General features: G+C 45.6%; 1 protein-coding gene across 1 annotated transcript; it reads left to right on the top strand.

Moving 5' to 3' along the window:
• Positions 1–127: 127 nt before the first annotated feature.
• Positions 128–1,124, top strand: LOC109703800 (tetratricopeptide repeat protein 1-like; the record flags this gene model as incomplete). Its single annotated transcript, XM_020224518.1, has 3 exons — positions 128–302; positions 473–586; positions 730–1,124. Coding segments are annotated over 3 exons (405 nt in total), but the record flags the coding sequence as incomplete, so codon positions are not given.
• Positions 1,125–12,541: the final 11,417 nt, after the last annotated feature.

The raw sequence follows: 12,541 nt of genomic DNA, 5'->3' as shown, positions 1-12,541 counted from the left end.
TGTTTACAGTCGACAACCGATTCACCCCTCTCTACTTTCGGCAAAACAAACAGGAACCTTTACCGAAAGCAATACCTTTTCTTGTCTTCTCCATAGCCATTTGAAATTTAAAGATTTGGTCCATTAACTTTGCAAGACTTCGAGGAATAGTGATTTGTTTATTGTGCTTTTACAGGGTAAATATGATGAAACAATAAAGGAATGCACGAAGGCGCTGGAGTTGAATCCTCCATATTTGAAAGCACTACTTAGGAGGGCAGAAGCACACGAGAAGCTCGAACATTATGAAGAAGCTATTGCTGGTCAGTTTGAACTTCTGCATATGTCAGTTGATTCATTTGTTTCGAATCAATTGGGTCATTTACTATGCTCTTTCCTTGCAAATGACCTGCACTTTATTTCATGTGAAAAATTTTCAAATAAGTTATTTGCCATGGCTCCTTACTTAACTTGCTATCAAATTTTAATGCAGATATGAAAAAAGTAATCGAGCTGGAACCTTCAAATGACCAAGCAAGGAAATCATTGCAACATCTTGAGCCATTAGCAGCTGAAAAGAGAGAGAAGATGAAGGAGGAGATGATCGGTAAATAATTAGGCATAATTTCTGTTTTACTATTTTGCGAGGATAATAATTCTCACAAACAAGCTTACAACGCTTATTACATGTGTTCAATTTTGCACTCGTAAATGTGGATAATCTAACAATATTATTCAATGTTGCTGCAGAAAAACTGAAAGAGATGGGGAATTCAGTTTTGGGGCGATTCGGAATGAGCGTCGACAACTTTAAAGCTGTGAAAGACCCAAACACCGGCTCATACTCTATCTCATTTCAACACTAATTACATATAGTAGTCCAGGTACCATCAAAAAGACCAAAAGGAAAAAAAAAAGGGAAATACCTATAGAGAACAAGGAGGGTTAAAAAAAAAGCTGAAACAAATACAGTGTACCGTACTAGTCGAATTGTGAATCGAACTTTTGTTGGATTGATAACCTGTTCATTGTATCACTCTGTTCATGGAGCTCCCATGATCCTTGTTTTGCTGCAGTTTGGTGTATAAATGATATAGCATATGTAAGGAGCAAGGGATTGTGTTTTCTTTTTCTTTGATCTTTTATGTTTTTGTTGATGCAGTGGGTTATTGTTTCCAATATGTTTTCAAGGATAAATTACGCTTTTGGTTCTCGAAAGTTGGGGGTGTGATACTTCGGTCCTTAAATTTTAATTTGTTGTAATTTTTGGCTAAAACTTTTTGAATTGTTGTTGTTAAGTCTTATAATTCAATTTAGTTGGTTAAATATTAGTAGTTTTGTAGAAGCAATGTGGAAGTGTTGGCTATTGATGATTCGGCAATGATTAAACTAATACATTACTTTTATATACAATAATTTATTAATATTTAGCGAACAAGGTTGAGACAATATGAAAATTTTGAATTAAAAATTATAACGAATTAAAGTTTGAGGACCGAAGTGTTGGGTCACCTTTTGTTTTTCCATGGTAAATGCTTCTTTACAATCTGAATGGGGTGTATATCTTATAACCCACAGCGAACTGAACACGAGTTGGGTCATTAAAATATCGAGCCGAAAAATTCAGTTTATATTTTGCCCCTTTAATAATGACCCAAACATGAGTTGATTCACGAATAGCAAGTTAAATTGTGAGTCCTATTATTAGATAAAAAGTTGTTTATAAAATTACAAAATTAGAATTTTAATCTAATAACTAAAATTCTTAAAATATAACTCTCTTTAAATTGTCCTAAAATCTAATAGTAACAATTTGTAAATATATATATTGAGTGCAACTATGGTGCTTTTAAAGGCACCAAGTACTTGGTGCTTTTAAATTTTTCACCATTAGATATAACCATTTGACCAATTCCATTCTTTAGATAACACTATTCCACCAATCACCTACTCAACCTCGGGGGATCACTGTTATCTTAACCTAGGGGTGTAATGTGGGCCATGCCGGCACAACCTACATTTTTCGGGCCAAAATAGGCCAAGGACAGCTCGACACGGCCCGATTTCAGATCTTGGCCAGGCCGTGCCGGGCTAGTTTTCTCACATCTCCAGCTTAGCACAGGCCCTGCCCGATTGGCACGGGCCGGGCTGGGCTACTATTGGCACGGGCTGGGCTACTAGTTTTCTCACATCTCTAGCTTAGCACAGGCCCTGCCCAATTGGCACGGGCCGGGCACGGGCTGGGCCCATTAATTTTTTAAAGTTTTTTAAAATACACAATTTTAAAATATAACACACACACACACACACACACACACACACATATATATATATATAGAGTTTGATTGGGCTACTATTGATAGTAAACTGGTCGGTTTACTAGCGATTTGTTTTTTATAATAGAGCTTTCAAATCGACGATCGGTACCGTTGAACATTATCTAGACCATTTAAATTATTTAGAAATCAAATTTCATGATTTTTTGGCATCACTAACTGAACGATCAAAGGGTCACAAAATCTATAATTTTAATGGCCGATATGGTGCATTTGCTCGTTTCACGGTATAGAAGAGTTCAAATCAACTAAATTTTGTTAAAATTTTTTTAAACTATTTAAAATAAGATCTAGACTCTAGATCTCAAATATAAAAATTATATTATCACTTTTTGAAGGATATTCATTTCCAGCTATTCATTTTTCTGTTCACTTGATAGACTAGAGAACAATATCGAAAATGTGTGAAATTTGATTTCCAGATAGTTTAAATAGTTTAGATCATGTTTAATGGTGCCGATCATCAATTTGGAAGCTCCATCATCGAAAACAAATCGGTAGTAAACCGAGCCGTTTGCTACCGATAGTATTCTAGCAAAACTCTCTCTCTCTCTCTCTATACACACACACACACAAACACACACACACACACACACATAAAATTAAACGAATAAAATTTATTAGAAAATAAGAAAAAATTTTAAAATTTTATTAAAAAATATAATATTTTAAAAGGGTTAATTGCATGTAGGTCCCTACAAACACGATGCCGTTTGAGTGTGCATTCGTCATCGTAGCATCGCGAGGAGGCCGGGCGAGGGTGCGATTCCGCCGTTCTTGACGTCGCGCCGGATTGGGATTAGCTTTTGAGGTGGGTTAAACGTCGGTTTAGCTTCTAAGTGCATTTATATAGTCGGCATGTGTGCGAGGTAGTATGTTGCATATTGTAATTGCTCAATTCATTGATTTAGTATAGTTGTTCATAAAATCTGAATTGGAACCTTGTCGTTTGCCTATGTCTACTAGCACATGTTGGACTTGGATTTGACTTAGGAGAAAACCTGCGATTCGAACCTGTCACATGCTTAAACTATCTGATTTAACTCTAGGAGCCGTTGTTATTTTGTATCGCCGCAGTATCAGCGTGGTGAATACCCCAGGTAGTTTATTTTTCTGTTACACTCGTGTTGTGATGCCGAGTGTATTTTTACAGTAGCGTTCAGATTGTTCCGGACTGTTGGGTGTCGTCTGAGTTGACGGTGAACCCATAATGTCGTTTTGGCGTCAGATTGTGCTGAGGGCATGTGACCTGTTGGTTGTTAGATCAGTTGGACTTGATTTACTTGACTTTGGCTTGTGAGAGCCTGATTGAGCTCGACAGAGATACGCTGCATACTCGGTTGGGTAGCTCCCACGAGTGCCACTCTGGAGACGGGCGTTGTGCTTTCGTGTTGGTGTCGTTCGTGCAGGTTGGACTTACTCTCCACGGACTGCTTAGTGTGGAGGTAGCTATATAGTCGCTACTGGGCGAGACGGGTGTGTTCACAGTCCCAGTGAGATTGGGTCAGGATTGACATTTACTACTGTTGGTTAGTGTAGAGCATGATAGTGTAGTGGCTTGTAGCTGTAGATTTTCTTCCAGCATTTCCTACTATACTTGCTCCCTTCTGTAGACTTAATGGGTGGACCGACGTTGTTGAGGGCGGTTCCCACTGAGGACTACTTGTTTTTACAATAGTTCTCATGCCCAGTTGTTATCCTCTTTTGCAGAGCCTGCGGTTCTGGCTGCTGCTATTTTTGAGACTGATCGTGGCAAGGGCGTTGCAAGCTAGAGCCCTGCTAGACGAGTCATCGAGCTAGAGGCTTCCCAGCTGCAGGTAGTGGTGGTTTTTGTTCATATACATACTTTCGTTGGGTCTCGCTCGTCGAGTTTTGTATATCGGATATTGTATGTATAGTGAACTGTCTTTTTCTACCTGGATATCTTTGTCTTCTAGCAGCTCTATACTACTGGTGGTAGTATTGTATGTTTTACAGGTACAGCTATCGCTTCGTATACAGAAAAATTTTTTTTGTATACGGCGGATTTATCGGCGGGCCCGGGGAACGTGAAATCCGGGGCGTGATAGATTAAGTTGGTATCAGAGCTTAGAATTAGGTCGTTGGGATCTAGGAAACCTAAGTTGGCAAACCTTAGGAAGGCAAGACGCGAGAGGCGTGATTTATCGCGAAAGTCACTGATTGATTGTTCTAACTCCTCCTGGAGCGGAGGGAGTGATTGAAGGAGTTTCTGTTTTGGTCCAGAAAAATTATGTTGGTTGCAGACGACATAATTTTTAGGAGAAACAGGGGCCGCCTTCTAGACTTTCGTTGATTGGGTCGAGAGTGTTTGTTTGATCTGACCCCGTTCTGTTTCTTGCAGCTATGTATTGTCGCCGAGGTTGACCGTCTACCCGGGATCGTGTACAGTTGACTTAGGATCGTGCTGTACCTTTTGAGATGTCGGAGCAGGCAGAGGCGAGTGCACCCCCTGTTGTGGAGCAGAGGGCCCGACCGGAGGTGGGTGCACCTCCTGATTTGAGTACACAGTTGGCTGCCTTGACAGAGGTGACGAGGCGACAAGGGGAGTTGTTGGAGAGGATGTGTGAGAGGTTAGATCCGCCCCCGAGTTCAGCACCGAGAGCACCAGAGTCTTCAGCTCCACCTCGACTACTCCGGCGGCAGCACCAGCCGCAGTTGTACCCCCGCCAGTGGAAATTCCTGTGGCACCAGTTGTGCCTGCTAGGGGGCCAGTACAGATAACAGAGGCCGAGCAGGAGCAGTTGACAGAGAGGCTGGCTCGGTTTCGCCGTTTTGATCCGCCGATTTCGATGGCAGTTGCACTGAGGCCTGGGTTGTTGAAGGCTGGGTCAGTGCAATGGAGAAGCTATTTGAGGATCTATTCGTCTCAGAGAGAGAGCAGGTACATCTGGGAGTCCCCTGTTTGTCAGCTGATGCTCACGCCTGGTGGAGGAGGATGAGGCGAGACTATGGGCTAGTAGCGCTGCAGATGAAGTGGGACGAGTTCTATGGAATGCTGTTCGGGATGTATTTTTCCAACAGTGTGAAACAGAAGCTCGAAGAGGATCTGAAGAAGATCCAGCATAGTGAGCGGACAGTTCAGGAGTACATTCGGGAGTTTACGCGACTCCTGAACTGTGTGCCGTTCGTGGTTAGGGATGAGGCGCACCGAGTTTACCTCTTTGAGCAGGGTTTGAGGCCCGAGATCTTCCGATTGGTTCATGTGCAGAGGTTGCGAACCTTGGATGCGTCGATAGAGCAGGCTCTTTGGGTTGAGAGAGGTAATGCCTCCATTCGGGAGAGGACTCAGACCGTGAAGCAGAGTTAGGACAGGAAGCGCCCCTTTCCAGATGACGGAGGACAGTCGAGCAGCAGACGTCCGCCGAGGCCTCCACGATCATGCTCACAGGGTCGTGGGTCTTCGGGGCGTCAACGTTCTGGGGGATCCCGTCAGCAGGGACAGCCACCGAGGACACCGCAGTGCGTGATCTACGGGGGACCCCATTGGCCCCGGCAGTGCTAGCAGAGAGAGGGCAGGTCTTACAGTTGCGGTCAGCCCGGGCATATGAGATTAGCTTGTCCTCGAGCAGCATCACCAGCACCATCCACAGCATCTGCACAGCCAGCATCCCCGCAGTCTTACGGGGCACCGTTGAGTTACCGCTAGGAGGATAGGGCATCTATGCCGCGTCAGGGTGAGCGGTTACAGCAAGCTCCGAGTGGCAGGGTCTATGCAGCCCAGGTGGAGGACTCTACAGTAGCCGACCGGGTAGTGGCAGGTATTATTTTTGATTTATGGAATTAGAGCTCGTACGCTTTTTGATACCGGTGCATTGCACTCCTTTGTTAGCCGAGCATTTGCATTGTTGCATGGTCTAGAGTTAGGGTCATTGTCACAGGCACGAGATGTGCAGATCCCCGACCATGTGTTACAGGTTGCAGAGTGTTGTTGGTCATGTCCGGTGCAGTTGGATTTGTGGATCACGCCCACAGACCTGTTGGTGTTAGGGCAGCTGCAGGACTTTGACGTTGTGCTCGGTATGGACTGGCTGGTGCGGTACTATGCTACTATCGATTGTGTAGCAAGGATGGTGACGTTTCGCGAGCCAGGCCAGGAGGAGTTCACTTTTAGGGGTTACAGGAGCACGTTGCTTGCCACTTGGATTTCTTCCGGGAGGGCTCGACAACTGATGAGTAGAGGATATATCGCTTTTCTAGCAGCAGTTGCTGAGGTACCTACGGCGGCGCCGGGACTCGAGGATATTCCTGTAGTCTGCGAGTTTCTGGATGTGTTTCCTCCTGAGTTGACGACGATGCCGCCGGAGAGGGAGATTGAGTTCGTGATTGATGTAGTTCCTAGAACTGCACCAATCTCAAAGGTACCTTATCGGATGGCACTGACGAAGCTGAGAGAACTAAAGGCGCAGCTTCAAGATCTGATGGATAAGAGGTATGTGAGACCGAGTGTATCGCCTTAGGGAGCACTGGTGTTATTTGTAAAAAAGAGGGATGGTTTGCACAAGTTATGTGTGGATTACCGGGAGCTGAAGAAGGTAACCATCAAGAATAAGTATCCTTTGCCGCGCATTGATGATCTGTTTGATCAGCTGCAAGAATCTTGTGTCTTCTCGAAGATTGATCTCCTGTCCGGTTAGCATCAGCTGCGGGTGAGGGCCGAGTATGTTCCCAAGACGGCTTTTTGGACTCGGTACGAGCATTATGAGTTCACAGTCATGCCTTTTGGATTGACGAATGCCCTTTCTGCATTCATGGATTTGATGAACAGAGTGTTCAAGCCGTTCTTGGATAGAATTATAGTAGTCTTCATCAACGATATCTTGATTTACTCCCGGAGTGATGCTGAGCACGAAGAGCATTTGAGGACTGTGCTACAACTTCTGCGAGAGAAGAAGTTGTATGCCAAGTTGAAGAAGTGCGAGTTTTGGTTGCAGAAAATTACTTTCTTGGGCCATGTGATTTCTGCTGAGGGAGTAGCAGTGGACCCGAAGAAGATCGATGCTATTCGAGATTGGCCCAAACCGACGACCGTGACTGAGGTGAAGAGTTCCCTTGGACTGGCAGGATATTACAGTCGGTTTGTAGAAGGCTTTGTGAAGCTTTCCACACCCCTCACTCGATTGACTCGAAAGGGAATTCGGTTTATCTGGAGTGAGGATTGTCAGAGGAGTTTTGATGAGTTAAGACAAAGGTTGACGTCAGCTCCTATCCTTGCCCTTCCTGTGATGGGACAAGGATTTGTGATCTACAGTAATGTGTCGCACAGCGGGCTGGGCTGTGTGCTGATGCAGCATGGTATGGTAATTGCTTATGCCTCACAGCAGTTAAAGGATTACGAGAAAAATTATCCTACGCATGACTTAGAGCTTGCCGCGGTAGTCTTTGCTTTGAAGTTGTGGTGGCATTACTTGTATGACGAGCACTGTGAGGTTTTTACCAATCATACAAGTCTCAAGTATCTGTTTACCCAGAGGGAGCTGAACCTGAGGCAGCGCCGGTGGTTGAAGTTACTGAAGGACTATGACGTTAGTATTCAGTATCATCCCGGCAAGGTGAATGTGGTGGCAGATGCATTGAGCAGGAAGGCAGTGCAGAGCTTGAGTTTGATTATCACACAGCAGAGGCCGTTACTCGAGGAGCTGCAGTGGTTGAGGCTCGAGATAGTGTTCCCTGGATCTACTGTGAGACTGATGTCTTTAGTCTTGCAGCCCACTCTGTTGGATAGGATCCGAGAGAAACAAAGTGGAGATCCACACTTGTTGAGGATTCGAGAGCAGTTGACAGGGGACAGGCTGAGGGCTTTGTAGTAGACAGTTCGGGAGTACTGCGGTACAGGAACCGACTGTGTGTGCCTATGGATTCAGAGATCCGAGCGGATATTTTGAGAGAGGCTCGTTGTGCTCCTTATACGGTTCACTCTGGTGGAACCAAGATGTATAAGGATTTGAAGGCACAGTTCTGGTGGAACGAAATGAATAGGGATATTGGCAGATTTGTGGCTCAGTGTCTGATTTGTCAACAGGTAAAGACCGAGCATCAGGTACCTGCTGGCAAGCTTTAGAGTCTACCAGTGCCTGAATGGAAATGGGAGCAGATCACGATGGACTTCATCATGGGATTATCTAGAGCACATGGTGGTTTCGATGCTATTTGGGTGATAGTGGACAGACTGACTAAGTCTGCTCACTTCCTATCAGTTCAGACCACCTGGTCCAGAGAGAGGCTCGCGCAGCTATACCTGGATGAGATCGTCAGGCTGCATGGTGTGCCGATGTCGATTGTATCGGACAGGGACACGAGATTTGTTTCGCATTTCTGGCGGAGTCTTCAGACCGCCTTGGATACACAGCTACATTTCAGTACGGCGTTTCACCCACAGATAGATGGTCAGTCTGAGAGGTCCATACAGACTCTAGAGGACATGTTGAGGGCATGCGTCCTGGACTTTGGAGGAGGGTGGTATCGACATTTGAGATTGGCTGAGTTTGCGTACAACAATAGCTATCAAACGAGCATCCAGATGGCTTCGTTTGAGGCGTTGTATGGACGCAGATGTCGATCCCCTTTGTTTTGGAGCGATGTGGGTGAGAGGAAGACGCTAGGGCCTGAAATCCTGATAGAGGCTGAGGAAAAGATGAAAGTTGTTCGACGACACCTTTTGACAGCACAGAGCCGCCAGAGGAGCTACGCTGATACCCGGAGACTAGACTTAGAATTTCAGGTTGGAGATCTTGTATTCCTCAAAGTCTCGCCGTCCAGAGGGATTCGCCAATTTGGAGTGCATGGAAAGCTTAATCCACGTTTCGTTGGCCCTTTTGAGGTATTGAAGCAAGTTGGACCGGTTGTCTACAGGATTGCTCTACCTCCACGGCTAGCAGGCATTCACGATGTATTCCACGTCTCGGCTTTGAGGAGTTATGTGTTCGATCCTTCTCACATGATTGACTTCACTCCACTAGAGATTGGCGAGGATCTGAGATACGGAGAGCGACCGTTCCGGATTCTTGCTCGGGAGACGAAAGAATTGCGCAATCAGGTCATCCCGTATGTAAAGGTGCAGTGGAGTAATCACGAGGAGCGGGAGGCGAATTCGGAGCCTGAGACGGTGATGAGGGAGTCCTATCCTACCTGTTTGATGCTCAGGGCTGAGGTATGCGTAAGTTTCGTGGACGAAATTTTTTATAGTGGGGGAGGATATAGTAGCCCTGGAGTACAGCTGTTGAGGCTTGTCGACAGCTCTGGAGAGTGTCGGGACAAGTCTGAATCGCGTTGGTGCGAATTAGATGCTAAACGGACTCATTGCGATGCGAGAGTAGGGTGTGAGCGTTGCAAAATAGAAAAAGGTTGTTTTCTGCATGTTGTACCGGTACAACCATCGAGTTGTAACTGGTACACTTCCTGTGTCGGTGCAACCATCGAGGTGTATCGGTACACTTTACCAGAACCTGCGCAGCTGCTGTCGGGTTGCCATTACCGGTACAAATGCCCGTGTACCGGTACACGTGAGTAGGTAAGGAGCATTTTGGTAATTTCTTACCTCGTGGACTTCACCTTTATCCCTCCTTTTTATACTAGTGTAGAGAGGATGAGAGGGAGAATTTGACGGGTTTTCTTTCCCTCTTTCTCTAGCTTGGTCCGGTGGTGGGGGAGCTCGGTTGGAGTTCGAGTGTCGCCGACGTCGCGCCGCGGTGCCGTTCGAGTGTACGTTCGTCATCGTAGCATCGCGAGGAGGCCGGGCGACGGTGTGATTCCGCCGTTCTCGACGTCGCGCCGGATTGGGATTAGCTTTTGAGGTGGGTTAAACGTCGGTTTAGCTTCTAAGTGCATTTATATAGTTGGCATGTGTGCGAGGTAGTATGTTGTATATTGTAATTGCTCAATTCATTGATTTGGTATAGTTGTTCATAAAATCTGAATTGGAGCCTTGTCGTTTGCCTATATCTACAAGCACATGTTGGACTTGGATTTGACTTAGGAGAAAACCTTTTGAACCTATCACATACTTAAACTACCTGATTTAGTTCTAGAAGCCATTGTTATTTTGTATCGCCGCAGTATCAGCGTGGTGGATACCCCAGGTAGTTTAGTTTTCTGTTACGCTTGTGCTGTAATGCCGAGTGTATTTTTACAGTAGCGTTCAGACTGTTCCGGACTGTTGGGTGCTGTCTGGGTTGACGGTCGACCCATAACGCCGTTTTGGCGTCAGATTGTGCCGAGGGCACGTGACCTGTTGGTTGTTAGACCAGTTGGACTTGATTTACTTGACTTTAGCTTGTGAGAGCCTGATTGAGCTCGACAGAGATACGCTCCATACTTAGTTGGGTAGCTCCCACGAGTGCCACTCCAGAGACTAGCGTTGTGCTTTCGCGTTGGTGTCGTTCGTGCAGGTTGGACTTGCTCTCCACGGACTGCTTAGTGTGGAGGTAGCTATATAGTCGCTACTGGGCGAGACGGGTGTGTTCACAGTCCCAGGGACGGGTATGCTTACAGTCATAGTGAGATTGGGTCAGGATTGACATTTACTACAGTTGGTTAGTGTAGAGCATGATAGTGTAGTGGCTTGTAGCTGTAGATTTTCTTCCAGCAATTCCTACTATCCTTGCTCCCTTCTGTAGACTTAGTGGGTAGACCGACGTTGTTGAGGGCGGTTCCCATTGAGGACTACTTGTTTTTACAGTAGTTCTCACGCCCAGTTGTTATCCCCTTTTGCAGAGCCTGCGGTTCTGACTGCTGCTATTTCTGAGACTGATCGTGGCAAGAGCGTTGCGAGCTAGAGCCCTGCTAGACGAGTCATCGAGCTAGAGGCTTCCCAGCTGCAGGTAGTGGTGGTTTTTGTTCATATACATACTTTCGTTGGGTCTCCCTGGTCGAGTTTTGTATATCAGATATTGTATGTATATGTGTTTTTCTATCTGGATATCTTTGTCTTCTAGCAGCTCTATACTGTTGGTCGTAGTATTGTATGTTTTACAGGTACAGTTATCGCTTCGTATACAGAAAAAATTTCTTTGTATATGGCGGATTTGTCGGCGGGCCCGGGGAATGTGAAATCCAGGGCGTGACAGCCGCCGTCGCCCGCTCCGGTAGCCTGAAAAGAAAGAGAAAGGGGAAAAAGGACATTTGTGAGGGCATTGTTGCAGACATATACCAGTTGGAGCTTTTGGAGGCACATATTTGTGAGGGCAAAAATATCATTTCATGAATCTACTATTAAAAAATAAACAGTTCTCTAATGGGTGTTAACCAGAGGGACAAATCTGTATACATTACGACTTCTGTAGGGATAACTTATGAAAGTTGAACTTTGTAGGGATATATCTGCAATTCATCATATTTGCAGGAACCTGTATGCAATTAACCATATTTTAAAATATAAAAAATTTTGGACCAAAATGCCCTCCCAACAGTCAAATTTTTTTTTACTGTTAGTAGGGCAATTTGGTCCAAAAAGGATAAAATTATTTCTCTTTCGAGGTCTGAGACCTTGGGAGAGGCTTAAGATTGTGGCCGACCTTGGGAACAGCCCAAGGTCTGCCGCAAAGCATACCTTGGGAGAAGGGGAAGCCCTTCTCCCTTCTCCCAAGGTCAGCCCGAATGCGCCAAACTCTAAGGCTTGATAAGTTAGTCTAGGGCCTTGGGGGTAGGGCCGTGCCAGGCCGCAGGTCCAACTGTCAGCCTGGCACGGCCCAAACCTGTTGCGCGCCGTGTTGTGCAGGGTCGATGGGCCTAAAAGTTTTGGCCCAACACGGCCCAATATAGGAGGTCGGGCTGACACGGCACAGTATCTATAGTATCCGTGCCGGACCGCGGTCCTGTCCACTCTCGTGCCAGGCCGGGCAGTCCACGGGCCACCCGGCCCGTTTGACACCCCTATCTTAACCCTACAAATCTTCGTCTAAAAGTTGAAAAGCTACAAGTATTAATAACTTGGTGCTTTAAAAAGCACCAAGTTATTGGAGAGTTTAGTAACTTGGTGCAGTTATTTGTATTCGAGAGTCTAGTAATAATAAAAAAATCTCTTGGCTGTGATGTCTCGCTTTCTAGAGGGTCACCCATCCTAGGACTACTCTATCCCTAACACACTTAACTCTTTTAATCTCTTGGGTCTAGCCACCGCCTAAAATACTATAGCTGGGTTAAGAGTTTTAACCCTATTATATCTCATATAGAAGACTATGTGAGGTCTCACATTCTCCCTGTCTTTAAGC

Source organism: Ananas comosus, unplaced genomic scaffold (genome assembly GCF_001540865.1).
Source record: "Ananas comosus cultivar F153 unplaced genomic scaffold, ASM154086v1, whole genome shotgun sequence".
NCBI lineage: Eukaryota > Viridiplantae > Streptophyta > Magnoliopsida > Poales > Bromeliaceae > Ananas > Ananas comosus.
Note: the sequence above shows the minus strand (reverse complement) of the source record. Positions and strands in the feature narration are given on the sequence as shown.